General features: G+C 35.3%; 1 protein-coding gene across 2 annotated transcripts; it reads left to right on the top strand.

The window, feature by feature from the left end:
• The first annotated feature begins 15762 nt into the window (after positions 1–15762).
• On the top strand, positions 15763–21247 carry ACL5 (S-adenosyl-L-methionine-dependent methyltransferases superfamily protein). Of its 2 annotated transcripts, XM_006849567.4 has the most exons (10): positions 15763–16017; positions 16561–16627; positions 17162–17256; positions 17449–17551; positions 17749–17837; positions 18739–18895; positions 19740–19815; positions 20027–20085; positions 20673–20809; positions 21036–21247. In XM_006849567.4, exons 1-10 carry the CDS (start codon positions 15866–15868, stop codon positions 21112–21114), a joined length of 1014 nt encoding a protein of 337 aa, XP_006849630.2. In that variant the 5' UTR covers positions 15763–15865; the 3' UTR covers positions 21115–21247. The 2 variants fall into 2 exon arrangements, with proteins under 2 accessions (XP_006849630.2, XP_088720429.1); XM_088864303.1 differs by lacking the exons at positions 15763–16017; positions 16561–16627; positions 17162–17256; positions 17449–17551 and adding an exon at positions 17587–17669.
• Positions 21248–27234: the final 5987 nt, after the last annotated feature.

Consider the following 27234-nt stretch of genomic DNA (forward strand, 5'->3'; position numbering starts at 1 on the left):
CCGGACCCGAGTTGCCACCCTTAACGAAAGCTGAGCAGTAGGCGGAGTGGTTAAAAAAAACAGACTATAGAGAGGGAGAGATTTATGTGGAGGGAAGCTTAGTGGGTTTTAAAGACAGAGAGAGGAGGGAGGAAAGGAAGAGTCTTTACTATCCTTTTCAGCACAATCAGGGGCAAAATGGTCAAACTGCCTTTCTTATTACGCTTTATGTGGAGGTGGCAAGGCCATCTTCCAAAATTGAAACCGACGCGGGCTAAAGTCTTAAAAGAAAAAAAGGCCATGTAGGTTGTTTTCTTAACAGGCCATGATTTTTATCTTCTGTTCAAACTTATATATAAATGGAGAAATTTTTTTATGAAAGGTTTGACACCTTAAAATGTATAGTTAAGGGGTACCTCTAAAATCTTTTGAATAAGGTTGTTTTGGTGTTGAAAAAATATTTAATTGATCGTCTCGACATTGATATATATATATATATATATAAATGGAGAAAAATAAGAGATTTCAAGTCATAAAATTAGTGCATTTTGCAACACAGTATCTAGACTGTCTATTTTCAAGATTTTCATGCATTTATAGACTGCTTGATTTGCATTATCATTGGAGCTTAAAGTTTTCTAATTAAAAAAATAAATAAATTCTTGCACCATCTTAATAATTCTTAACATCAAAATTGCTTCTCATAACAAAGTTTGGAGATGTACCTTAATTTGATCGTTTAAGGTTGCAACCTTATGCAAATCACACCCTTTATAAACTGTTTTAGTTGCCTTGATGGGGCATTTGCAATGGCTTGTGGAGAATAAACAAAATGTAGAAACAAGGGAACAAGGAGTATTATGAATTGGAGGGACTACGAACCTTTCTTTTGCTTTTTATTCGTTGACCCTTTGTCCAACGATCTTTTGTATTTTTAATTATATGTTCACGTTAGATTACCGATTTTTATTTGCTTTTCAAATATGGGTGCGGTTTGTATAGAGTCGAGCCTCTTAACAATAAAAGGTACAACGCACATTCAAATAGTATTGAGAAATGTGGTTTTATGTCGAAAATCTTTGTGATAGCCTTAAATTATATTTTCATCTTTAATTATAAAATTTAAAGCTTCAAATATAGTGTAGATCGAGCAAATCTATGAAATTTTGGAAATCTTGAAATTTGACGGTCAAAAAATGCATTACAAGATTCACTATTTTCAAAACTTGAAATCCATTTTTTTCTCATGTTCATGAATCTTGATGTTGAAGTGTTGAATTTAAGGGTATTTGAGCATCAAAACAACCACTTCTGATGAAATTTTGGAGGTGCGCTCTAATTTGATTGTTTAGAACCTCAGCTGTATATAAACTTTTTCCTTCAAATATTAGTGTGGGCTTTTGGTCGATTTCATTATTAAATGCACGAAGTGTATGGAGCAAAAAGTTCTTAGAAATATATTAAACTCAAAACCTATTGACTACTAAAATGTTCAAATACATAAGATTTAAAAGGAAAAATATGAAAAAGACTATATTTTAAAAAAAATAAATACAAAAGACTATGTACTTTTAGACCATGGATGCCACACTCACTCTTATCCATCATATTTTGAATTGGGTGGTTGTGAGTGTGTCATTGACTAGACTTAAATTAAAAGACAAAATTTTTAAACCTCATGACACAACCCAAGCTATATAATCTGACATCTAACAATTATGACTAATTGTGACCTCCTAGTAACAAAGATAAGTGATTTCAAATTCAGGTGCTATTGATTGCTAATAATATTGTGAAAAGATTTTATACTCCCTACGGAGATGGTCCCTTCATTCCTTGATAAAATTGAGGAGTAATTTAAGGACCCCAAAATTTGGAAATGTAGACCGTTCAACCGATAAAGTAGCCTTAGTAAAAAAAAGTTCCGAATTGACCTCTCTATGTGCTAAAAAAACAATAGTAATGTTTCAAGATTGAATATAGATTGTCTAATTTCTGAAAGGTGAGTTCTTAGTACTAAAAAATTCAAAATTTAATTCTTTGTTTTGGAAATAACGATCTAGATTATTATTAGGTGGTTCCCAAAATTTCGGAGTGAAAAAATAATCTCAAGTAGTTCTTTTAACTGAGGAAATAAATATGCACTGTCCTCCTGCATAAGCATAGTATATGCACGCAATAATGTTTTCCCATCTTCTGGTATGTATAGATGCAGCAATTCCATATAGCTTCCTTGACGCTAGTTTCATCCAAAACTAAGATCAAATGCCAAGGCACCTTCTGCTCATCTCTATGCTATCTAATAATGTGGAATTGTATACAAATAGACCATTTATCTTTTGTACATAGAGTTCACAATCATTCCACTCGTTAGATGTCAAATTGGATAGCTTGGGGTGAGTCAAGAAATCCGAGAACTTTTTTGGAACTATGTGTCTATTCAATGACACCCTTACAATCATCCACTTTGAAATATAATGGACAAAAATGATCGTGAAGTCTATGTACAAAAGATAAATGATCTCTTTGTACACAATCCCTGACTATATTAACTGAATCTCCTTCTATTATGACCTTTTTAAAATCGTTCACTTTTTTTCAAGCCTTGAAGGAAGACCCTAGTCTTTGCCTCATTGACAAAGTAGCTATAATATATGGGACCTTGTATGGTTACTCTGAGTTGCCCCGGGATGTAGCCTTGCTATTATTATATGATGAGTTGTCATCAAAGTTCAATTTGATAATTTGGGGTAGCAATTGATTTAGCCTCTACCTTTTTGTCACCTAAGGCAGGTTACATCTCAAAAGTAAGAAATTATTTATCTCAAGGTTAATTATGTTATCTCATAATGTTCCACAAATTCCTTCAAGGAGGTAGCCCACACAGAAGGGTTGAGAATGGGTCAGATTGGGTTTGGATCTATTGGGATCAGGATTTAGATATGAAAAATATTCATAGAATTAGGATCCAGATCCGATTGGATCCAAAGTATTCATTTATGGAATTGGATCCGAAAAATATACATGATATTTGGATCCAGATCCACCAAAGGACTCAAATAAGCCTACAGGCCAATACACTTTTTCTCCTGTACTGCAACAGCAAAGGTTGACTCAAATAAGCCCACATAGTATAAAATTACAGCTAAACTTGGCCTTGACTAAACCCACTTGGCTAGAGTCCATGACTTAAGGTGCCAACTCAAAGCCCAAAAGTTAATCTAGATTTTTGATATTGTTGCCAAGTCAATCACATTACTTACGTACAAGCCTAGAATACTTGCACTCTGTAAGTAAAGGTGCTTGATGTGACAAGGTCCATTGAGAGAGGCCATTTCTGTGAAGGTTGCGTGCTGCTCCAACCTTGGCCCGCAAGGCAATTGTAGAAATGAAGATGTTGACGGTTCATTTACGCCATAGAAAGAGAGAGGCCGTTTTCTGCAAAGGTTGCATGCTCATGCAACTCTTGCCCATGAGGTGATTGCAGAAGAGGAGATGTTTATGGAGTGTCTACATGACAAGTTTGGGTTTGGGCAGTAGAGGTTTTGTGATGATACGTATTATGTGTTTTAGTTGAGGTCTTAAGTAGTTATTAGTGTAGGATCTTCGGGGTTGGGTTTATGTTGTGTTTGGAAGTCAAGGTGGATCGTCTCTAAAAATGGGGAGTGTTGCTTGTATTCTTTTATTTCTTGGTCTCTTTGTTTATTGTTGTACTTATAGAGCTTTGCTCCGTTATTAATAGGATTGTACACTTTGAGACTATTTATCAGGTCACGACGATTCTTAGCCATTGGATGTTAAATTCGATTGTTTAGTGTTTTTCATGAAGTTTAAAAAAATATTTTTTTGAACTTTGAGTTCGGTGGATAGCACATTTATAACCATCCGATTTAAAATTTAACCAACAAGAGTGATTCGGACCTCATTGTCCTAAAACTAAACGATTTATTTGCATATTTTTCCTTCTCGGATAATATTAATAGTTAATATTTAAGAAAAAGAAAAGAAAGAAATCTAGAGATTATAATTGTGAGACAGAACATAGAGAGATTATAATAAAAGAGACGTATGAGAGAGATGGATGGGTGGTGAGTGAGCCATTACAGCGGTTGCGCATGCTTGCAAGTAGTGCAGAGGATGTAGAATTGGAATGAATGCTGTCATTTTAGCAAACGTGAGACATGTTTTAAATCTTGATTGATGCCAATGCTCTCTCTCTATCTTCATAATACCATTCTTGAGAACTAATCTTGTTTTTTAATCAAAGGCGCATGGACGTTATCATAGCGCCGAAATGGAGTTCTACTGTTTGTTTGGAGTGTCACAAGACTTGGGGAAATATCATTTTGAACTTTTTTTAATCATTAGAATACTTCTACTCATCCGAATTGAAATTTAATGGACAATAATAATTGTAACCTCATTATTCCAAGGGTCGAGGCTCTAGCCAATCTCCAAGGGTCGAGGCTCTAGCCAATCAAATTTGAGCCCACTTTCAAATAGTGTCGAGAAATATGGTTTTAATATTGGAATTTTTTGTAATAGCCTTAAAATATATTTTCATCTTTAATTATAAAATTTAAAATTTTAAATATAATGTAGATCGAGTAGATTTATGAAAGGTAGAAAATCTTGAAAATTGACGGTAAAAAAATGCGATACAAGATGTACTATTTCCAAAACTTGACATCTTTTTTTTTTATCATGTCCATGCATCTTGATGTCGAGATGATTAATTTGATGTTATTTGGGTATCAAAACAACTTCATCTAATGAAAATTTTGAGATAGGCTCTAATTTGATTGTTTAAAGCCTAGGCTCTATATAAACCTTTCCATTATTCCAAAGATAAATGGCCTCCTATTATAATATTAGATGCTCTCTCTCTCTGTGCAAATATCTGAGAGCCATTGTTAGGCGTGCAAAGGGATGAGTCAGGGTTGGGGTTCGGCTCAACCTCGACATAGACCTGAAATCCGGGTTGGAAGTACATAAATTTTTTTTGTACATGTCATTACTCATAAAAGTTGTGTGAGCCCTATAATCTATATTATTTATTGTATTGCTTGTACTAAATAATCTGACAAATGAGGTTTTTAGGTGTGATATGAATTGACAAAATTATTTGTAAGACATTAATAATGCACCAAACACTTATTCATGTATATAAGGATTTCCTGTTCCCCAGGAGGACGTGCTATCTCTCTTGCTCTTTATAAGGACAATATGAGTTTAAAGAAAAAAAGATATTTCATTCGGGTTACTCTTCTTTTGAGTCTACTTATTATTTTGAGATATACGTTTGTTTGGATATCTTATATCGGGAATATATTGCCTGTACTTTTTTGTACAAATTTTTTAGGGAACTTAGTGGTAAAATTTTTAATGAATTGTTTTGTTAAATCAAGATTCTTAAATTACTCGCATTGTTAGTGCGCTTATCTTTAAACCAATGTTGTTAGATTCGCTTCAGAGTCTTTTTCGGTATGTTGAGAAAAAAGAAGCAATTCGATGCTTCAGCCGATTTGGGAGAAGATTTTGGACTTTTTTTAAAATTTAATATAAATAAATTAAATATTTGTGTAAAATATAAAAAATAATGAAAAATTTAAAATAAAAATTTAGAAATTGTAAAAAAATAAAAAAATACTATTATATAGATATTTCTTTCCTTTGGCTAAATCACCCTGAAACAGAGACCTGAAGCAGACCGAATCTGATCAAAGTGACAACACCAGGCTTTGTTTCGCTTCAGTATAGGTCGAAAATCCAAAGGCTTCAGCTTCTTTAGTCGAAGCGAAGCGAATTTGACAACAATGATTTTGAACCAAATTCAATGATATTAAGTTTATAAAGAAATAAAGTTATAGGGAAATTGTTTTTTTGAAATGCTTTTTTGAAAAAAAGATTTATATTGGTTCCATTAAAAAAATATGAGTTTATGAAAATCTTTTAAAAAATCCGGAATTCTTAAACGATTTTCAGATATATTTTTTTTAAAAATCATGTTTTGCTAACCATAAATAATCTCGAATATTTCACCATTTAAAGCCATCCTCCACTCATGCACACTTTCACCTTAGCCTCCATCTCCAACTTTTAGACACCACTAAGGTGTCGGCATTGCTATCAATTGCGTCATCGTCCCATCAGCATCAACCCTCCGCGCGACCACATTGCACTCCTGTGTGGCCCCAGGCGGCGTGTCGGGATTACAGAGACCACCCAGACACATTTGGCCACCCGTGTCCATTTCCACTCTCTCTTAAAAAAATCCTCTCTCTAGATATCATGAGCACCAACTTACATAATACATCCCCACCAACTTTCTCTCTATAGAAAGCACCATCAACCGTGCGCCCCTCCTCATCATAACTTGGGACCGAGTTCATTGCGTAGCCCTATTTTCTTATGGGTGAGGTTTGTATAAGGTGTCAAGCTTATACTATTGAAGTACGGTGTACCTCAAAACTATGCCGAAAATGTAGTTTCGGTTCCATAAAACCTTGCAATGATATGAAAATCTATTGTTTTCCCTCAATTATGAAATATAAAGTTCCAAAAATGGTAACAATCTATCAATGCTTGAAAATCTTTAAAATGGACGGTCCAGATAATGCGATAGAAGATGAACTATTTTTAATACTAAAAATCACCTTTTTTTTTTCATGTCAATGAATCTCGAGGTCGGTATGGTCAATTTGAGTGTTTTCCAGCATAGGAAAAACCTTCTCTAGTAGGTTTTTTAGAAGTACCTTACTTGTCCAGTTTAAGGTTGATGCCTTATATGAACTTTTTCCTTATCTCATTCATCGGTGGCCCAATCCAAGCAAACAAACTCATGAATCTTAGGGTATCAAGTGCTCTTTGATGCAACTCTTCCATTTTTTTTAAAGATTTTATGATTCATGCATGGGCCAACACATGACAAAAACCATATATATGAAAAATCTATGGGAATTAAGTGCATTTTTTGTTGACTTAGCGCACAAAAAGAAGGTTGTAGAAAAGGTTTTGACTCCAAGAAGTGGATGCCTACACATATTATTAAAGCTTTTGACTCAAGCACAAGAGATAGAGGGCATTTCTCTTTGTTTGAAAGATGAAAATGACCACATTTTCTTTTTGGTAAGTGGTTGAGTCACCACATTAACCATATCTTCTTATGGACATGCCAATGGAACACTTCAGAGATATTTGTGAAATGACAAAAAGGCTCCACATCTCAGTTCACAACTTAGGAGGTTAAGAGCTCAATTTATGGTCCTGTTGAATTTGGGCTTAGTTGATTTCTTTGAAATAATAGGGGGAAGAAAGTAAACTATGTGAGGGAGTTAAAAAGCCAGATGTTGTCATCCAATATTTTATAGAGTTTGTCATGTAGTTTGAAAAGCCAAATAAAACAAAAAAAAAGAAGAGAAAGAAAAAAAAGGAGAGGAAAATGGCCTCTAACTCCCTGAAATTTCCATTCCTATTAACCTCATGTGTTAACCAAAATCCTTGCACCCCTTCAAGTTTTAAACTTTGGGGTCATTAGCTCCCTAATTATATATATTTTTTTCTTTTTACAAATTTGACTTCTTTGTTTTACAAAATGCCAAACCCATACATTAGTCATCCATATTTTTTTTGTGACTTGATATATAAATTTTATTGATGATAATAATTTATAATTAATAATAATAATAATGATACTAATACTAATAATAATAACAATAATAACAACAATAATATATTAATTGTTAAATATTTTATTTTGAAATAATAACCATTATCAATACTAACAAATATCTTGATTAATCATTTTTCAAGTTCAAACGATATTGATATAATTATAAAATAGGTCATAATGTTATAGAAGAATTCATTTTTTCTTTCATGCATAAATTTATAGAGTGGGATCCACGGAGGTAAGATTGGTTTTAGAGAGCGGAAGTGAAAGGGAAGGGAAAATTTTGTAAAATAAAAAGATCAAATTTGTAAAAAACCAAAGAAAAACACAAATAAGGGGCAAACAATCGCAAAATTTTAAATTTCAAGGGTACATTGGATTTTAGTGAACCCACGAAGGTAATAGAGATGGAAGTTTCGTGGAGGGGAGGGGGGGGGGGGGAGGGGGGGTAACGGTCATTTTATGTGCTCCCTTTCAAGTACTGTTAAGAGGTTTAATTTGGGGTTGTAACCACCTAAACCTAGTCATAAAAGAAAAATAAATAAATTTTAAAAGTCACACACAATGCCAACAAAGAGATATTTATGTAGGGATTTAAAAAAAGAGATAGTTTTACCTAAGGGTCTATATTTTTGGCTATATTACATGGATATCTTATTTTTTTAAAATTTTATTCCTATTTAACCCCGAGTTTGAATGTCTGACATTTGAACTGCCCCTTAACAAAAAATTGATATATTTGTGCTTTCAAAAGTCTAACTTTCGAACCTCCTGAAATACAAAAAAGATCAAATACATCATTTTTTTTTTCTATTTTCGACGGTTTGAAAATTATGACTTTTGAACTTCTCAAATATTTTTTTTTTCTTTTTTACATTTCGAATAATTTGAAAGTTACACTTTCAAACCAAGGCTAAGTGAGAATAAAACTCAAAAAAGCACAATCTCAATGAATATGTCCTCAAAGATAGACCATAGAGTAATACCTCATCTTTTAGACGTTTCTCAAATATTAGTTCTTCAGGCTGAACAGAGATTATACAGCTTTTGGATTGCAAGATCTAAGTGTTTAGAGACATAAAATCTATTTGAGTACTCATCTAATAACTCTAAAGTGGATCCCAAAATCTTAGATAAAAAAGATACATCAAAATAACTATGATAACTAACGGGTCTTGTCAAAAAAAAAAAAACAAGGTATGTTATCTGAGGGAACAAGGATACAGCGTGCCCCGCCCAGAGCATGCTATATGCTTGAAAGTGAAGATTCTCCATCACTATTTAAAAAATCATTTTGTTGAGGACCGTGGTTTGCCTACATAATGATAAAGAAGAAGGGGCACAATTGATTAGTTTTGTCTCAAATCTTCTGAAATAATCTTTTAGAGGGCCCTATTTATCACTATTATTGAGGAATATGCCACATATTGCAAGCTTTCTTCTACTTAAACAGCCTACTATCCAATCAAACCTCTCAGTTAACTATCCAATAAAATCTTTCTATTTCCTTTTTTTTTTTTTTTTTAAAGATAATTCAATGGGGAAGCCTACTATCCAATCAAACCTCTCAGTCAACTATCCAATAAAATCTCTCTCTCTTCTTTCTTTTTTTTGTTTTTTTTTTTTTAAAGATAATTCAATGGGGAAGACAAACCCCTACCCATTTTTTCATATAGATTAGGGAGTTAGCCTTTTTTCTGAAATTGTTAGTGGATGAAATCAACAGGATTAAAAACCGCAATGTGATAACTAAATACGGGGTGCCACCACCACGACCCAGCTTCTTTCCTAAAAATTGGCCATCAATATAATCACATGCCTTTCTAATGCTTTTTTAGATTGTTCTTTGGTTCATAATCGTGTTGTCATTTCAATCAATTCTGGGCCATCTAGGGAGACTTGTCTTAGACATAAGTCAAAATTAAGGAGAAATCTAAGGTAAGAAAAGGGAAGAAAAAGGGGGGGGGGGGAGAGGAAAAAGAGCTAAAGTGAAAAATCGTAATATAAAAGCAAAGGGAACTTTTGTTAAATGTATATATTTTTTGATGTATTAAAACTTTTTTCTTATATTATAGTACATTTTGTGCTCATGTTCTATTGTTTTTATTTTAAAAGAATTTCTAAAATACCCCTAGTTTGGAACTCGAAGTTCCGGTTTTTCTTTTTCCTTTTTAGACTAGTTTCTTTTTGTCAAAACATATTTTTTGAAAAACCCACACCCCTTATTCACAAGAAAAATACAATTCAAATGGTTCGAAATTTGAACTTCTGAACTATTAATTTTTTTTTATAAATTTCAATTATTGGGCCATAAAAAGAAAACACCCTCGAATGGAACTTGGGGTTCCTATCCGAGAGTATTTTAGCTGAAAAACAAAAAAAACACAAACAATAGGGATATGAGTGTAAAATACAAAATATAAACACTTTCGCTTACAACTTGCAGCAAGACCCATAATTATTGTTAGTGCCATCATTAAAGAGCTAGTATGCATTTCTTTGTCTTCTCTGCGTATTCACACTTTTAATTAAGAAAAACAGAAGTTTTGGACATGTTAAAGTTATCATTGTTAGAGAGCGATTCTAGGGTGAAGAGACTCGTGAAAATGGGGTACTCTTAAACACCAAACACCAGTGGGGGACCAAACTACCAATTGAGCTGGTAGCACTCAAGCATTACTAGAAGTGGTTCAAGGAAACAAGCCCAAGTAAAAGGAAAAAGTTTATATAAGGTTGCAATGGTTCAAGGAAACGAGCTCAAGTAAAAGGAAAAAGTTTATATAAGGTTGCAATGTTAGATTATAGAAGTAAGACACATCTCAAAATCTTGTAGAAAAAAGGGTGTTCAAAGTTGGAAAACTTTCTAATTGATCACGTAAATCTCAACTTCGAGATGTATGAATATTAAGAAAAATAGAATATTAAGTCTTATAGATGCTAAATCTTGTAACAACTTATATGGACTGTTAGTTTTCAAGTGTTTATAGATATGCTTGATCTACATTGTTTTTAAAATTTCAAAATTGAAAACTATCATTGAACATGGATTTTCAAGCTATAGTAAGGTTTCAGACACTGGAACTATATATTTCGGCAAAATTTAGAGGTGCGTGTTACTTGTATAGTATAAGGTGAGCAACTTATACAAACCTCACCACCTTTGCATAGAGCTCTGTCTATGGCTCTCTCCGTCTCTCTCGTTCTCACAACATTTTAACGAGGTAGGAATAGAACTCTTGACGTTACAGTATGGCTCAGCCGCCTTGACCACCCAAGCACAAGCTCATCTATCTCTCTCTCCGGCCTACCAAACTTGCAACTAAATACAAATAAAACATTATTCCAATTGGACGGTTGTGATTCTGGGAGGCAAATGTGCCTCTCCAATCTCAAACCGTCATACTATGCAATAAATTCAAGTCATCAATTTAATTCATGGTCATTATCATCTTAGCCTTACAATGATAGTAATTCGTTGTCAACTTTCTATGCATATCAATCGGGAACTAAAGAAAAACAACAGTCTAAGCACATGGCAACAGAAATTACGGGTTACAAACATACATTTGGACGGTTGAGAGTTTGGGAGGCAAATTGTGCTTATTCAATCTCAAATCGTTAATACAATGCAGTAAATTTATATCGTCAATTTAATTCATCGTCATCATCATCCAAGCCTAGTAATTCGCTTGGTCAACTTACTATACATACCAATCACGAACTAAAGAAAAACAACAGTCTAAGCACATGGCAAGTTGGCAACAGAAATTACGGGTTGCAAACATGCATTCCCTTCCCCCCCCCCCTCCCCCCCTCCCCCCAAGTCCTTTATGGCTTAAATATCTTTCTTGGGTAGGCAAATAGGATTTGGAAATCATCCATGCAAAAAAATTCCCTTGAATCTCTCCCACAATTTTCACATTCTAATAATATAAATGCATGTTGAAATTACAATTCGCCGCATGACTTTTGGAATTGGAATCGGTGAGGACCAAACCACTTTTGGAATGTTATGAGTCCTGGCCCTATTTTTTTTTTAGATTCCTCAATATTTTTTCTTTTTTAAAATTTATTTAAGGCTTTTTAGGTCCCTTGTATATTTTCTTATGTTCCCTTTAAATTCCGGCTCCATAAGCGCCTATTTTAACTCTTCTTTTATTTCAATTATTTTTAACGTTTTTTGGATCATTGATTTGGATTGATCCCTTGATATAAATCACCGATCTGACAGGGATTTGTGGGAGAAAGATCTGCCCACCGATCCAAGTTTTAAAACATTGCTTTTATCTATGAAATTGTCAAAATCCAAACTTGTGCTTACCTTTATGTATAATCTTAAGTGGTCATAATCATATCAAATAAATACCTTAATGACATCAGGTTCACAAGCATTTAATGACATCGGTCCTAAAAACAATATTTGAATCAAGAATCGTCAATCCGGATAAGGATTTAAGGTTATCAAAGATCATTCTCTCTAGGAATTGGACAATGCCCAATCCTCTCAAAGCATAGGGAAAAAACCCATGTTTCCTATGTTGTTGATGAGTTTTAAGTCTAAATCGTCGAACAAACGCCAACATATGCATATTGCCCATTTTCATCATTCTTTTTATCTTTTTTTTTTAAAAAAAAAGACTTTTGTAGATAGATACCCGTTTCAGGATACAGCTGAGCCGATGAGGCTGATCCAGTTTGTTACAATGGATGGCCAATCTACATGAACGATTCATGATTTAAAACACTCCTTGGATATGAGTGGAGTTGTGAAAAGCACTTTCCATGGGGTGGCAACGGGAGGTCCCGATTTGATGACATGGACGCAACAGGTTGGTTCCAAGTAATTTGGACACTGACCTAATCTGGATTAGGGTCCAAAAATTTAAAAAAAATAAAAAGTTTGACTTTTATATATATATATATATATATATATTTATTTATAAATATTTTTTATTTTATTAAGCAAATCTACTCAAAAGAAATTACATCAGAAGAAATAGCTAGAGCGGACAAAGATGCCCCTCATTCAGCAAGAGAGTCAACCAATGAATTCACCACACGATAAACATGGCAGAACGAAACAACGAGTGGAGCAACTAGATCCATAATCTGTAACCAACTAGACCTCAGATTCCAAGGAGTACGCAGCTCCTTCGTACACCATCTAATAGCATACAAAGAGTCTCCTTCAATGATATAGCTATTCCCAAGGTTTCTAGAGATAAAAATTTTTATACCTTGGAGGAATGGCAATAACTCCGATTGGTTAACCGTGGCTAAACCAATAGGACTAGTATATGAGAAGATGATCTTTCCAAAACAATCACGCAATACACCCCCAATGCCTGCCAAAACTAGATTACTCAAAGAGCTCCCATCAAAATTTGACTTAAACCCCCTTGACTTAACCCCCCCCTTTGGTGCCACCCAAATACTCATCGGTCTCATATTTACAGTACCCATCAACAACATATTTGGCAAATTTAACATAACATCTAGTTGAGAAATGCCCCAACCCTCCTTCGTAACCAAGAATTATGACCAAATAGACAAGACTTTACTGAGCAATCTATATAACGATAAACTCTCTCCCTCAAAAGTCCGCATATTTCTTTCCTTCCAAATTTCCCATAATCTAGCCCCTCTCACTATTTGTCAAACCAAAATACCCACAAAAGGTAAATGATTAAAGGCTACTTGTGACACTATACCCATCAGGGAATGGGGTAGTGTAGCATGTATCTTAAGTAAACCAAATAACCAATACCAAATTTTAGATGCAATGTGGCAGTAGATAAATAGATGATCTCCAATTTTCTCATCCGCTTTGCACATCAAACAAATGTTGGATAAAACTTTACCCCTCTTAATCAAATTATCCACTGTTAACATTTTATATTGAATAACCAACCATAAAATACCTACACCTTATGGGGAATAAGTCATTTCCACACTTTAATTGTAGCACGTAAAGACCACCTCCATCTATCATGGAAGAAGAGCCTATAGCAAGACTTCACCAAAAGGTTCCCATCACATTCAAGTTCTCAAATCACTTCATCCGTAGCCCATTTGGAAATATAAACCGAATCCAAGATACCCATTAAATCTTTCCATTGAAAATAAGTATCTTCACTCAACTTATCATACGGGAGATTAATACTCCAAGCAACACGAAAACCACACACTTCAACCATATCAAAAACCTTAGCATTAGGTTGCGAAACATGTTCTGGATAAGTAAGCTTCAGAAAGGCATCACCTATCTACTTATGATGCTAAAATGAAATGTTATTACTACAACCAACATTCCATCTAAAGTAACTCGCAATCATTAGTCTACATCTGTAAATACGCTTACACAGAGAAGACATATCGCTAATAAAACCACCTCCTAATTACAGTCCATGCCTATCCCGGCCGTATTTCTATGATAAAACCTGAAACCAAAGCTGATATATATACTAAAGACTTCTCCACCACCATTTACAAAGCAATGCCTCATTCATATATTTGAACTTTATAATGCTGATTGCTTTCATACTTAGAGGTACAAGCATTATCCCACCTAAGTAAATGATACTTCCGTTATTCCCCAAAAATCCCCCACAAAAAATTACACATCATCCTTTTATTGATCTTATATCTTGTATGTTATATATTCTACACCGGATCAGGTTGGCTTGACCCTGACCCAAAACCAACCGGACCCGATAGTGTCCAAGCCGTGCTGAGATTCGAGCCCACCCCAAGTTATTTGGACCCAGACCTGTGCTGTTAGTCCAATACATAGACCTGGATCTGGACCCAAACCCATACTCCATAGGTCGACCCAACCCCATTGCGAGTCTTAGCTCTCTCGATCAAGGAGAAAAAGAAAAAACAAATTTTTTTTCACTATTGAACGAAGTAAAGATCCCCAAACTTGGTGCATCCCTCAGATAAGATCAAATCACCCCTACTTCCATTAATGAAGAAGCACGGGGGCAATTGAGTAGCACGCGCATTCTGGTTTTTGTCTAAACATAGTTCCCAGGGGTAATTTCGTCATCTTCGTATCCACGCAATTTTCCATATTACACCTGCATTTATTCTTAATTTAGAAATATTTATCCGTAGATGAAGAGTTAATAAAAAGGCATGATGGGCCCCTTAGGTGGACTCTCCACGAAATCCCGGGTAGTGGATTCTCCATGCTTGGCGAAGGTGGCGCAAGTAGGCCCCACCCGCTAATTCCGGCTGAGCCTACTCCCCCACGGCCAAATTTAGCGGAGCTCCGCCCACCTTTCAGCCTAATTAGGCGGACCTTTACGCTGACGCCAGCGTGACGACTTGGCGCCGCTCCTCTGCGCCAGGCACGAGCCGATCCCTCCGCCCCATACACTTGTCCAAGGGCTCGGCTGGGCTCGAGCTGATATAAAATTAGCCCAAAAAACGTTTAGAACAAATGGGTATGTTATGGTTATGCGGGAGCATGGTGCGTATCTACTCCATTGGTCAAAAAACCTACTTTGCGGTGTATTTTTTAATTTGAAAGTTTGAGAACTACTACGAATTATTAGATGAATATTTTATAGAATATTTTAGATGAATATATTATTAGTTAATATATGGGTTGAAGTTACATTCCCAAATTTTGCTGTCTTACGCGGGGTTTTATCCAAGGGAGTAAATGAACAGTACATTCCTACAAGAGCATAAATAAATAGCAATATTTTGTCGGCACGCCGCTGCGTACGACCTGCACCGCGTGCTGACATGGCAAGTTCCATAAGACCTCCACTTGCCACGTAGGAGTGCCGGAGTGGCCCACCGAGCGGCCCCCGTATCACGCCTGCGGGTCCACCGTTTACTATATTTTGGGTTCTCATGCAGTGCCCACTTCCCCCGCGTGCATTTTTTATCCCCACTTTTGTGATGCATTTATTTTTCCTTCACGCCAACGTCCTACAATTAATGGGTGCGAAAGTCCCCAAAATGCCCTTGCATGCCTGAGAGACCCACCTTCTTTTCTCTCTCTATCCACTCACCATTACTGCGTGTGAAACTATAAGTACCCAACTTCACTAGAGGGAAAGAACCATGTCCACTTAGAGAGAGAGAAAACCCATTTCTTTGCTTTCTCTCTCTTCTTCTTCTTCTCTTGTTTTCTCTGTTTCTCGTGATTCTAAAACGATTTCTAGAGAGAGGTTTTTGTTGTTTCGGTATTGAGAAATGGGGGAGGCGGCGAATGTGTTCGATTTGAGTGACAAGAAATATGATTGCAATGGGAATGGGTGTGGGGTTGTTGTTGAGAGCCGTAGGCCTTGTTGTTGGTATGAGGAGGAGATCTATGATGACCTTAGGTGGTCTTTTGCCCTAAACAGGTGCTCTCTTTCTTTCCTTTAGAGCGCGTTTGTGTTTGTTTTGCGGTGAAGTTCTTCTTTGTTGGAAAGTGAAATGTTATCTTTTCGAAAGATTTGAAGTCGGATGTGAGAGAAAAAAAGGTTTCCTTGAGGCTTTTACTTACTGCTTCACCTTCAGAAGATTTGTCTTCCATAAGAAACCATGGAAGAGAAACCTTCCCCGGTTAAACGAGTATCGGAAAGATATGAGGAACATTTATGTTCCTCTTATTGTAGCACTCCACGCACATCAAAAGCGGGAGTTGCTAAAGTGCTCCGAGAGTTCTTCTTATGGAGAAGAATCTTCCCCCAAATAAACACGCTCCTAGAGAAATTTGTGCACAATAGTAATGACTAAGAAGGTGGAATAACCCATCAAAAAACAGTACATGAATGCCCATGCTGCACCTATGGAGTATGGCCTATGGACTATGCCTCTCTCTCTCCAATGCATTGTGGTTTTCATGCTTGTTTGGCTTTTAACTTCTCTCTCTCTCTCATGCTTATTTATGTTTGTTTTTTCAGTATTTTGCATACCGGGACAAGCGAGTTTCAAGACATAGCGCTTCTGGATACCAAACATTTTGGGAAGGTATGTTCCAAAAAGCCATTTATTTAAATTTTTTTTTTTTTTTAAAATCCATCTAAATGTTCTATGAGATGAACTGCAATAATTTATCTATATATTATGATTTTAAAATCCCATCAAAATAAAATATACATTATCATGGGTTGGAATTAGCAGCGGTATGGGGCTGGGTCGGAGCCGGGCCCTATAAGCGGGAGGGCCCGGCCTTGCCAAATACAACAAAAAGTAAACAAAGGGACAAATAAGGAAAATAAAAGGCTGGGCCTGTCACAGCCCTAGCCTAGGCCCAGCCTGGTCCTGTCCTTGGGCCATGGTGGCCGGGCTTGGCCCAGACTTCAGGCAGCATTTTGCGGCTCAAACCTTAGTTTTTCAGGAACAATCAGGCCATGCTGGGCTGTGGCGCATTACCAACCTTAGTTGGAATGGTTGAAAATTGGTTAAACTTCCTAGTTGATAAGTTAAGTGTATTGTTATAATTTCCCTTGTTTTTTTTTTTTTTTTGAAGTATTTAATACTGATTATTTGATTATTTCACAGGCTTTGATAATCGATGGGAAGATGCAAAGTGCAGAAATGGACGAATTCATATACCATGAATGCTTGGTTCATCCTGCCTTGCTATATCATTCTAAGTAAGTTCATTTTTCTAACCTCTAAAAGATTTAATTTCCTAAATTGCAATGGATATGATTCTGGATTTCTATATTATTATTTGATAAGCATTTTTATTTGATATTATGGTTTATAATTGAAAAAAATAAACATTTTACTTTTTTTTTTTGTTTATTCTTTTGATTATTAAAACTGTTTACTTTGTTTTGAAGCCCCAAAACTGTGTTTATAATGGGAGGAGGTGAGGGCTCCACCGCAAGAGAAATACTGAAGCATAGAACAATAGAGAAAGTCGTCATGTGCGATATTGATGAGGTATAAATAATAGCGAGAATAGAACAATAGAGAAAGTCGTCATGTGCGATATTGATGAGGTATAAATAATAGCGAGAATAGAACAATAGAGAAAGTCGTCATGTGCGATATTGATGAGGTATAAATAATAGCGAGAGAGAGAGAGAGAGAGAGAGAGAGAGTATATAACCACATTTTTTTTGCATTTTGATGTGCAGGAAGTGGTGGATTTTTGCAGAAGATATTTGGTAGCAAACAGAGAAGCTTTCAATAACAGGAAGCTTCATCTGGTGATTAACGATGCAAGGTGCTTTCGCATTAGAATTAGTCTTAGTTAATCTCATACTCATTTATTTGTTTAAATAAATAGTTATTTCTTGGGCACAATGAGCGGTCCAGATTGAACCTGCCTAAGCAATTCTCAGGCATCTGGACCGTCCGCATACCCCATTAGCTATAATCTAGAAGCATATGATAATATGGTCAATTGGTGGTAACATTATGAAATGGAAATGAATCATTAGCAATGATAAATGGGAGACGAAATGAATAACTGTCCTGAATTTCCGTTCACATGATCCTCGACGCCCACCATCTCTCCCTCCCTCCCTCTCTATTTACATATACGTCTTAAATTCGGTGTATATAAGGGTGCAGTTTGCATATGGATGCATTTGTAGGTATAGAGGTAAGGTGCACCTTCAAATTTTATCATGGTATATAATTTTGATGTAAAATGTTTTTAAGATTATCTCAAAATCTATTTTTATATCTAATTATAAAATTTTAAATTTCAAAAATGGTTCAAATCAATTATACCTATAAACATATGAAAATTTTGAAAATGGATGGTGTAGATAATATGTTATAAAATGTACTATTTTTTAGACTTAAAATCTTTTTATTTTTCATAGTCATACATCTTGCTTGATGTCGAGATGATCAATCAAAGAGTTTTTCAACATTAAAACTGTCTTTTCTGATGGATTTTTTAAAGGCATCCGTAGTTCAACATTATAAAGTAGCATCCTTATATAAATTTTTTTCCTTAATATAAACAAAGTTTACTAACATGTTGTACAACCTACATGCCCAAATCTCGCAGGCCCCGATTTATTTGGCCGAGTTTCACAACAATAGTATGAAATTCTCTCTCTAAATGTAATCAATCTCTCCCTCTCAAAGTGTAATGCAAGTGTGGTTTGTAGGGCTGAGCTGGAGAAGACACAGGAAAAGTTTGACGTGATTGTAGGGGACTTGGCTGATCCGGTTGAGGGAGGGCCTTGCTACCTTCTCTACACCCAATGCTTCTACCAAAATATTCTCAAGCCCAAGCTTAACCACAAGGGTATTTTCGTCACTCAAGTAAGCACTTCACATTTTATGGACTTTATAGTAAATGCATTGTTAAAACACACAAACTCTGGTTTTTCTTTTTGCCTTTTTTTTTTTTTTTTTGCATTTTATTTTCTTTCTTTTTATATTATTTTATTCTTACAATAACTAAACAAATATGAGGTATTTTACTTGATTTCGTTAGTTTTTCTTGTTTTTATAATACATTTCATTCACATAATGATCTTCATTCCTAAATCTTTGAAAATGTTGTGTGTTTGATTTTTTGTTTTGTTCTTTGAAATAACCTTGTTAGAAATATTTTGACATAGCCCCTATTACCAAAAAATAAAAAAGTTGTATTTTCTTATTATCTTTAAATTTAGTTCAATCTAACTTCGATGTTATTGCGTAAAGTGGTTTACGCACAGACCCTAAAATTTTAGCTAAAATTCAAAATGCTTTGCTTATAGGAGTAAACTATAGAGAAGGTTGATCAACTGGTATTTTTTTATTTTTTCCTAAATTCGTCCTCGGTCCTCCGATATATATATATATTTATTTTTATTTTTATTTTTATTTTTTTGCATTTTTGTTAGTACGGCAGTGCCCCAAACTTTAAGGTACTCTCCTACTAATGAAAAAACTCTAAGAAAAAAAAAATCAAAATTTGGGTTGACCTAAAGGCAATTTTTTAAAAAAATAAAAAAGGCCGATGGACCGACCTTCTTTGTAATTTTTACATATAATTGAAGCCATTCATATTTTCCCTAAAATTTTAAGGTCTGTACATAAATTGCTCTATTTCTTACAAATCGACATTTTTTTGTTCCATCTCATTCTATTTGCTTACATTCATTGTACTTTTTTTAAGGCTGGACCCGCAGGTGTTCTCACCCACAAGGAGGTCTTTTCTTCCATATACAACACCCTTAAGAATGTGTTTAAATGTGAGCATCTCTCGTGTTTGATGTTTATGTGCAACTTATTCTTATTATTTATAAAGTTTCTTCCTTAGTTGTTGAAGCAAGATTATAGTAATAGATATTGTTCATTTAATTAGATGATATAGATTTGATACTATCTTCAACGATTTAATACTTGTAAAAAATACAACCAGTCATTAACGGAGCTTTGACGTTGTGATTCTCACGTGTGCAGATGTCAAGGCATACACTGCGCATGTGCCGTCTTTCGCAGATACATGGGGTTGGGTTATGGTAAGATATATTGGAAGCCGTGTTATTTTCGAGAAAATGTAGGGTTGGCCAAAGCTAGATTGGCCCGGCCCCGGGCCCTACCCTTGCCTGTTTAAGTTCAAAGGAACCCGGGCCCTAGCCCAGATTGGTCTAGGGCAAATAGACTCAAGTAAGAAAATGCAATGAAAAGAAAAGGCAAACCCTGGCAGGCCAGGCTGTACCAGCCTTGTGGGCTTGGCCCATGTCAAGCCTAGTCTTGCCCTGGCCAGCTCTCGGGCCACATTATATAGTCTGCATTAGAGACACATTTTGTGGCTCAGGGCTTGGTTTTTTGGACTGGGCCAGCCCGTCGTCCCATTGCAAGCCCTAAAAACAATGTGTGCCATATACATCTGTAGTGTATGGTGATAGAAGAACTTAGATTTTTATCCACGTCCATTCTTGAAGATGGATGCTGATTTATCTAAATGACTACTTTTCTTGAAGAGCCCAGTTTAATCTCTACCATCCATCATAGAATGCCAAAAGCATGAGAAATGTATGGAGTCAGGGGTAAAAGAGATATATGAGGAAGGAAATAATGTTCAGTTTTTTTCACTTGTGGGTAGGCTTCGGACGAGCCATTTGAGCTTGATGCAGAGAAAATGGACATAGGGATTGGAGAGAGAATAAAGGGGGAGTTGCTTTACTTGGATGGGGAGTCCTTCATCTCGTCAACCACCATGAACAAAAGCGTCTATCAATCGTACATCTCCCTCTCCCTCTCTCTTTTTTTTTTTTTAACGCGTTTTTGACTGGCCAAGATTTGTCCGGTTAGGCAGATTGAATCGACCGGTTTACTGGTTACTTGGAACCGGGCGGTTCTATTGTCCGAACACTGCTTTCTCTCTCTCTCCCTCTCTAAGCTATAAAGTGCCATAGAATCCTAGATTATGTGCTAATTTTTGTGAGGTACTCTCTTTGAATGGCAGGTTATTGAAAGAGACCCATGTTTATACTGAGGAGAACGCGAGGTTTATTTATGGGCACGGGAGGGCCTGCCTACCTTAAATGACGACGCTTAAATGCATGTTGTGTGCATACCATTATTACTATTATTACGGTGCACTGATTTTAATCCTATTGACAAACAACGCTTTGTATCTCATATTTGTGGCATCTATGCGGTTCTCATTCACCCATCTATCTCTCTCTCTCTTTCTCCCACCCACTCATGTTTGGTACTGCTCACATTCAGCTCTGCTAGATATATATATATATATATATATATATATATATATATATATCTCTTAAAAAGTGTGGCAAAGGACCCAGGACCCAGGACCCGAGGGGTAGAGTCTGGGTATGAGTCCAAAAATTGGACCCATTGGGTTGGGTTCAGATCTAGTAATATTTTTTCGAGTCTCAATATATGAATATATTTTAATTTAATTAAATATGTAACTATTTTAATTTTTAGGTTAGGTCCGGTCGGGTCCAAGTCCAGGACCGGCCTAGACCCCGACCAGGTGCCACCCCCTCCTTTATCTCTTATGCTTTTGACATTTTGCATCACTCTTTTGAACTTTAACAAAATTTCATTGAGAAAATGAAATAGATTTACAGGTGGATAAAGGAAAAGAAAGAGAGCATATATAGAAACAATCCGGTCTCTGCAAGGTACTCTCAAAAGAATAGAGATGGCCCTTTTTCCACTCTCTTTTCTCTAAATTTTTTTTGGGTGAGCCAATGGAGATGGCCCTTTTTCCACTCTCTTTTCTCTAAATTTTTTTTGGGTGAGCCAATCGAGAGAAGGCCCTTATCCTTAAGGGGTAGGAATTGAGTCTAAGATTTAACGTTGCTAATCGTCAAGCGCTAACCAATTAAGCCCGGTGCTCTTTTCGTCTAGATTTTAAAATAGATATCTCCATATCTACGTATTGGGATGGCTTGACCATTATGGAAAACCACAAGTTCGATTTTAACACGCTTGCAAGTTGGTAAAAGGAATCTCCCTTTTTAAATCTTCTTGGTGAAATGTCAAAAGACATAAGTGATGCATTACAAGGTCTCAAACATTTACATCAAGGCATAGTGATCCAATTCATGCTTAGCTATTTGACATGTCCTCCCCGCCAGATATAAGTCAATCATCCAGTCAAAACGATTTTCAAAATGTTAAAAATAATAGCGATAATAGTTAAAAAAGGTGATGTATTGAAAAATTCTTAATTTTTTCTAACTTGTATGGCTAGCTAAATCGGTCAAATGTTAGTTTTGATCCGTTTTCGATAAAACCGTCTTTTTTTTTAACTTTAGATTTGACTGTTCAAGGCATCGGTTGGCGGTTTGACTAAGTAGTTGGTCCGGTCTTGAAAAAAATGGATGCAAAATTCTTAACCTAGAAATCAACGTTAAAAAAAGAAAAGAAAAAAAAAAAGGAATAAATAAATACATTCTGTGTGTTGCGATCGAAAGGACACCACCCAATTTTTTATGGTCAGATCTAAGAGTTCAAAAACTCAAATCCTTTTTTTGTCATTTCATCTTGTGATTTTACTTTTGACCCCAAATTTTAAATCAGAAAATACTTTCAAGTTGATATTTTACCTGATGGAGCAACAATCCAGTATTCTTCGCTTGATGTTGTTTCTAAGTCTAAACTAAAAAAGATTGTCTACAAAGAGACCATTTATCTTTTTTACATAAAAGTGACAATCATTTCCACTTTTTAGACCTAGACCTGGCCCATTAAGCTAATGTACTTTACATGAAGGCTTGGCCCTGCCCGAAGGTCCCCATGACGGGCCGGACCTCGAGGACCTAATGGGCCAGCCACTTGTCTCCTAATAGAAGTCACTAATTTTAACTTTGAAATCCCTTATGCACACGAGGGGAGGGGGGGAAGAAAACAATTTTGTAAGGAAAAGGAGAATCTACAACAAAAGGGATCGTTTGTAATGTGTGACGCCTATTCAAGTTTGACACAAAAAACAAGCCCGATTATGGTATTTTGTGGCATCCTCAGTGGACTTATCGTTAAAAAGTGGTGGATATTTTATTGCATGCACATTATTATACCTTCGCTATTTGCAATCCTTATAGCATTTCACTATCAACAAATAGAATGGACGAGGGAAAAACATACTTTTTATTTGAAACCTATTGATTTGGCCGACCTTATTATAGTTAGGTGACACATGCCTGGTTCAAGCGTTTTTGAGGGCTCCATAAAGGTCGGATTGCATTGGTTGAAACTCTAAATTATTCTATGTGGCGAATTTTGGCACTCACTTATTTTATGCATAGTTTATGATGTGAGTTTTCAACCGAAAAAGTATACAAGAAGATTATTTACCTTTAGTGCAAAAAATACCACAATCATTTTTAGCTGTACGATGCGAAATTGGGTAAAAAAAAATGTTAAAATTTTAAAAAAAAAATACAAAAAAATAGGAAATAGATGTTTAAAGTAAGGTTAAGCAAAACATATCTACATGAGAATAAAAAGTATTAAAAAAGAAAAAAGAAAAAAAGTAGATTTTGAAAATTCATTTGTTACTTGAGATGTTTTTGAAATAAACTAAAAAAGATGAAAAAATATAAAAATATGTATTTATGGGCAAAACACATTCCAATCTTTGTCAAAATGATAAAAGACTTAAAAAATATACCACAAATAAATTCTTTATTTTTTGGGATTTTTTAATGCTTTTAATATCCTTGAGTGGAACACCCAACTCGAAAAAACTGGGTAGGTTGACTTAGTAGGGTTGGGGGTACTGAGTGCTGCATGGGCTAAAGTCCAATCATACTAGAAGTCTCTAACAGGTGGTATCAGAGCTTCAACCTCAGACGTGTCCCTTGTGGTGGCGCCGTAGGAAAGAGGCACTAGTGAGAAGCTGCACACCGAAGACTAGGTGGCAAACCTAGTGGAGCGAGTGGATGATTTAGAAACCTCCCTCGAAGTAGTGGAGGAACTTATTTTTACAACCAGTTGTCCTTTGAGAAGGCTCGACAACACTAACTAGGGTTGTGTCATTGAATGCGTTCAAGTTTGAAAATATTTTTTGAACTTCATGACACACTCTTAAAAAAATAGTATTTCACATCGCCGGCTAAAGATAATTATGACATTGGGAAATAAAAGTGCGTTGCGGAATCACCAAAACTGGTGCCTCGCCCATCGGGAAAATCATATTTCTGGTGCAGGCACCCCAAACAATTTTTAGATACCCTTAGAACGTGTTGATCTTGAGTTTGATTCAATTTGGAGCTCCAACAAATGTTCAAATACAAGTGATTTCATGCCCATGGAAATGGATTGTCCAGGCTGGAATTTTTTTTTTCTTTTAATGTTTATATTTAAGGCATTTCTTGTTATCCAAATCCACATTTTTTTGTGAATTCTATTTTCGGGGTGTGAGGTAATGTTCTCAAAAAAAAACTCTAGTCTCTCCCAGGCTGGTAATTTCGTTTTACTAGTAGGTGGAACAACAATTTTGGTTATAGGGAAAGCTTTCTATATTTCTCCTATAACATAGAAGTTATATTTTTCCCTCTACCATCTAGCCGTCCATTTTTTATTAAGAGAGCTACTCACCATTTGATCTTAGATCCGACGTCTTAAAAAATTTTATTTTTAGTTTTTTTTAATACAATTTTTTTGAATATGAAATTTGGTACGTGCCATCTTCTCATTGGGGCGCACTTATAAAAAATATTAACAATAATTTTTTGATAAAATATAATGACCAAAATACCTCTTGAAACTTTCAAGGGAATTTTGGTCATTTTATTTTATTGAAAATATTTTTTTTATATTTTTCGTTAGTGCGAATTTAATAGAGAAATGGACATCCAAAATTTGGTGCCAAAATAGTTTATAGAAAAAAATAAATAAAAATAAAACAATGTAGAGATGTGACATTGTGATTGAGACAATCTTAACCCTCCAATAAAAAATGGACAGTTGGATAAGAGAGAGGATAGAGCTTCTATGTTGTAGGAAGAACATAGAAAGCTTCCCCTATACTGTTTACCTTTTCGTTTATTTGAGATTATGGTTTAATGCTTCTTCTTCTTCCTTTGACATTTTAGGGGAAGTGCATGTTTCTTTTGTTTATAATGCATAAAAAAAAGCACATCATATTATTAGGAGCGGGTTTAATGCCATCATGTGGGGCACCCTATATGCGTACTCCCTTAGGTAGAAGAATTGCTTCGGAGAATTTAAAATTTTTTTGGTCTTAAATTTTGGGAACCACTTCAGCATCACTCGATGAATATTTAATTTCAGCTTTTGAACATTTAGAGCTAACCCTCTAACAGTCTCTAATTATTCTTAGAAAATTATTATTTTTTTGGCATTTGTTGGGTGCATGTAGATGTTTTTCTATAAAGGTAGTCACAACAATGAGAAGGTTACACCATCCGTCCTAAAAGTAATGGCGTACATTGTTTTAGTTGAGGGAGGGAATGGGCAATAAGCACATCACATCCATACTTTAGTTGTACGTTGTGGTTTTTATTCCCATTGACAGTTTTAAAGACCGCCAATTAATTAAAAAACGGGTAAAGGATTATCATCTTTATTGAATTATCCAAAAAAAAAGTCAATCGGCAATAGGCTGCCTGGCTCTACCAAGGCTTTGTGTTTCCATGGCTTTTTGTATTCATGTTGACAGATAGATTAGAGTTTAGACTCGTCCTAATATTTCCTTTTAAGATTTCAGTATATTAAGTACTTAATGTTACATAAAATATTTTAGAGACATGTCATATTTGAAATGCAAATTTAAAAATTAGCATTTCCCACATATTTATTATCATCTCATGCAATAATACACATATGATGTATCCATGTTTGTGTAGCATAGCTTGATAGAGTATATAATCAATGCTTATTTCATCCAGCCGAGGAAAGAAAAAAGTATGATGTGATCCATATAACAACAACGATGGTCATGTTGTCATTCATCATCCAATCAATGAGTTGTTGATGGATAAAAAATAGAGAAATACAATGCAACAATATGATCCACTGCCCTCCACCACCATCCAATTGAAAGAAAGACCTATGTGATCTTTTGTCGGAAAAATACAAATTTTTTTTTTTAATAATAATACCCTTATATTTTTTGATAACAAGATCACTCACAGATGGTCTTATTACAAATAATAGAAATTCCAAAATAAATAACACATCAATAAAATAAATCTCAACTACTTGATGTCATTCATTCAACTTAATATTGTGCTTGAGAATATAAAGTAAAAGAATAAATAAATAAATAAAAAGATGCCAGAGATTACGTCAACCGGGCTTTTTACATCCCATACCAAGTTATCACATCCAATGGTGCGGGATCTGTGGTCTAACTTTAATCATGAACCGGGATAACTGATTTCGGCCAAATTAAGTAACCACACCTTAAAATCTCAACTAAACCATAACCCCCAAAATTAACTTGGGTCTAGAGAGGAGAGAGAGTACTACTTAAAGTTTTGGAGAGAGAAAATTAGAGAGGGAGAGAGAAAAATATGGAGGAGAGAGAGTGGGGTATACCCCTCTAGGAGAGAGAGAGAGAGAGAGGTTATGGGAGAGAGAGGGTTTGTAGAGATTGGGGGAAAGAACCTTTATTTATAGTGAATATTTAGGTTTAGGTTTTCTTAGGGTTTTCTCAAAGTTTGCCGTTTTCATAAGATTGAATCTAGACCGTTGATCAAGGTGACTTGTGGGGTGAGAGATCTGAGTCATCCATTCCATGGATGGGCCATCAACATTATGGAAGGTGCTTGAACCATTATCCCCCTTTTCTTAAATTATTTTTCCATCAATATATTTAAATAAAATAAATATCATGCATTCCATAAAATTGCATGATCCATGTCACATATTCCATAAAGATATATTAAATATTATCAAGTAAATAAATACTACCAAATATAAATAAGATAAGATCAATATTTACTATCTATTCAAATTAACTGTATCCTTTTAAAGCAAACTTGCTATAAAACAAAATATGCCACGGTCAATATTTGCCTTTCAAGATTTTGACCACATGCCACAAATCAATATTACCAAAACTCAAAGTCTTGAACACAAAACAATTAAAGAGTATCCAAAGGGTGGGGCGTGCCACCCCTTTGTGGCACATGTGGGCCCCCACCCACATGCCACATGGT

The sequence above is a fragment of the Amborella trichopoda genome, chromosome 4 (assembly GCF_054954075.1).
Source record: "Amborella trichopoda isolate Santa Cruz 75 chromosome 4, AtrichopodaSantaCruz75HAP2 v2.0, whole genome shotgun sequence".
NCBI lineage: Eukaryota > Viridiplantae > Streptophyta > Magnoliopsida > Amborellales > Amborellaceae > Amborella > Amborella trichopoda.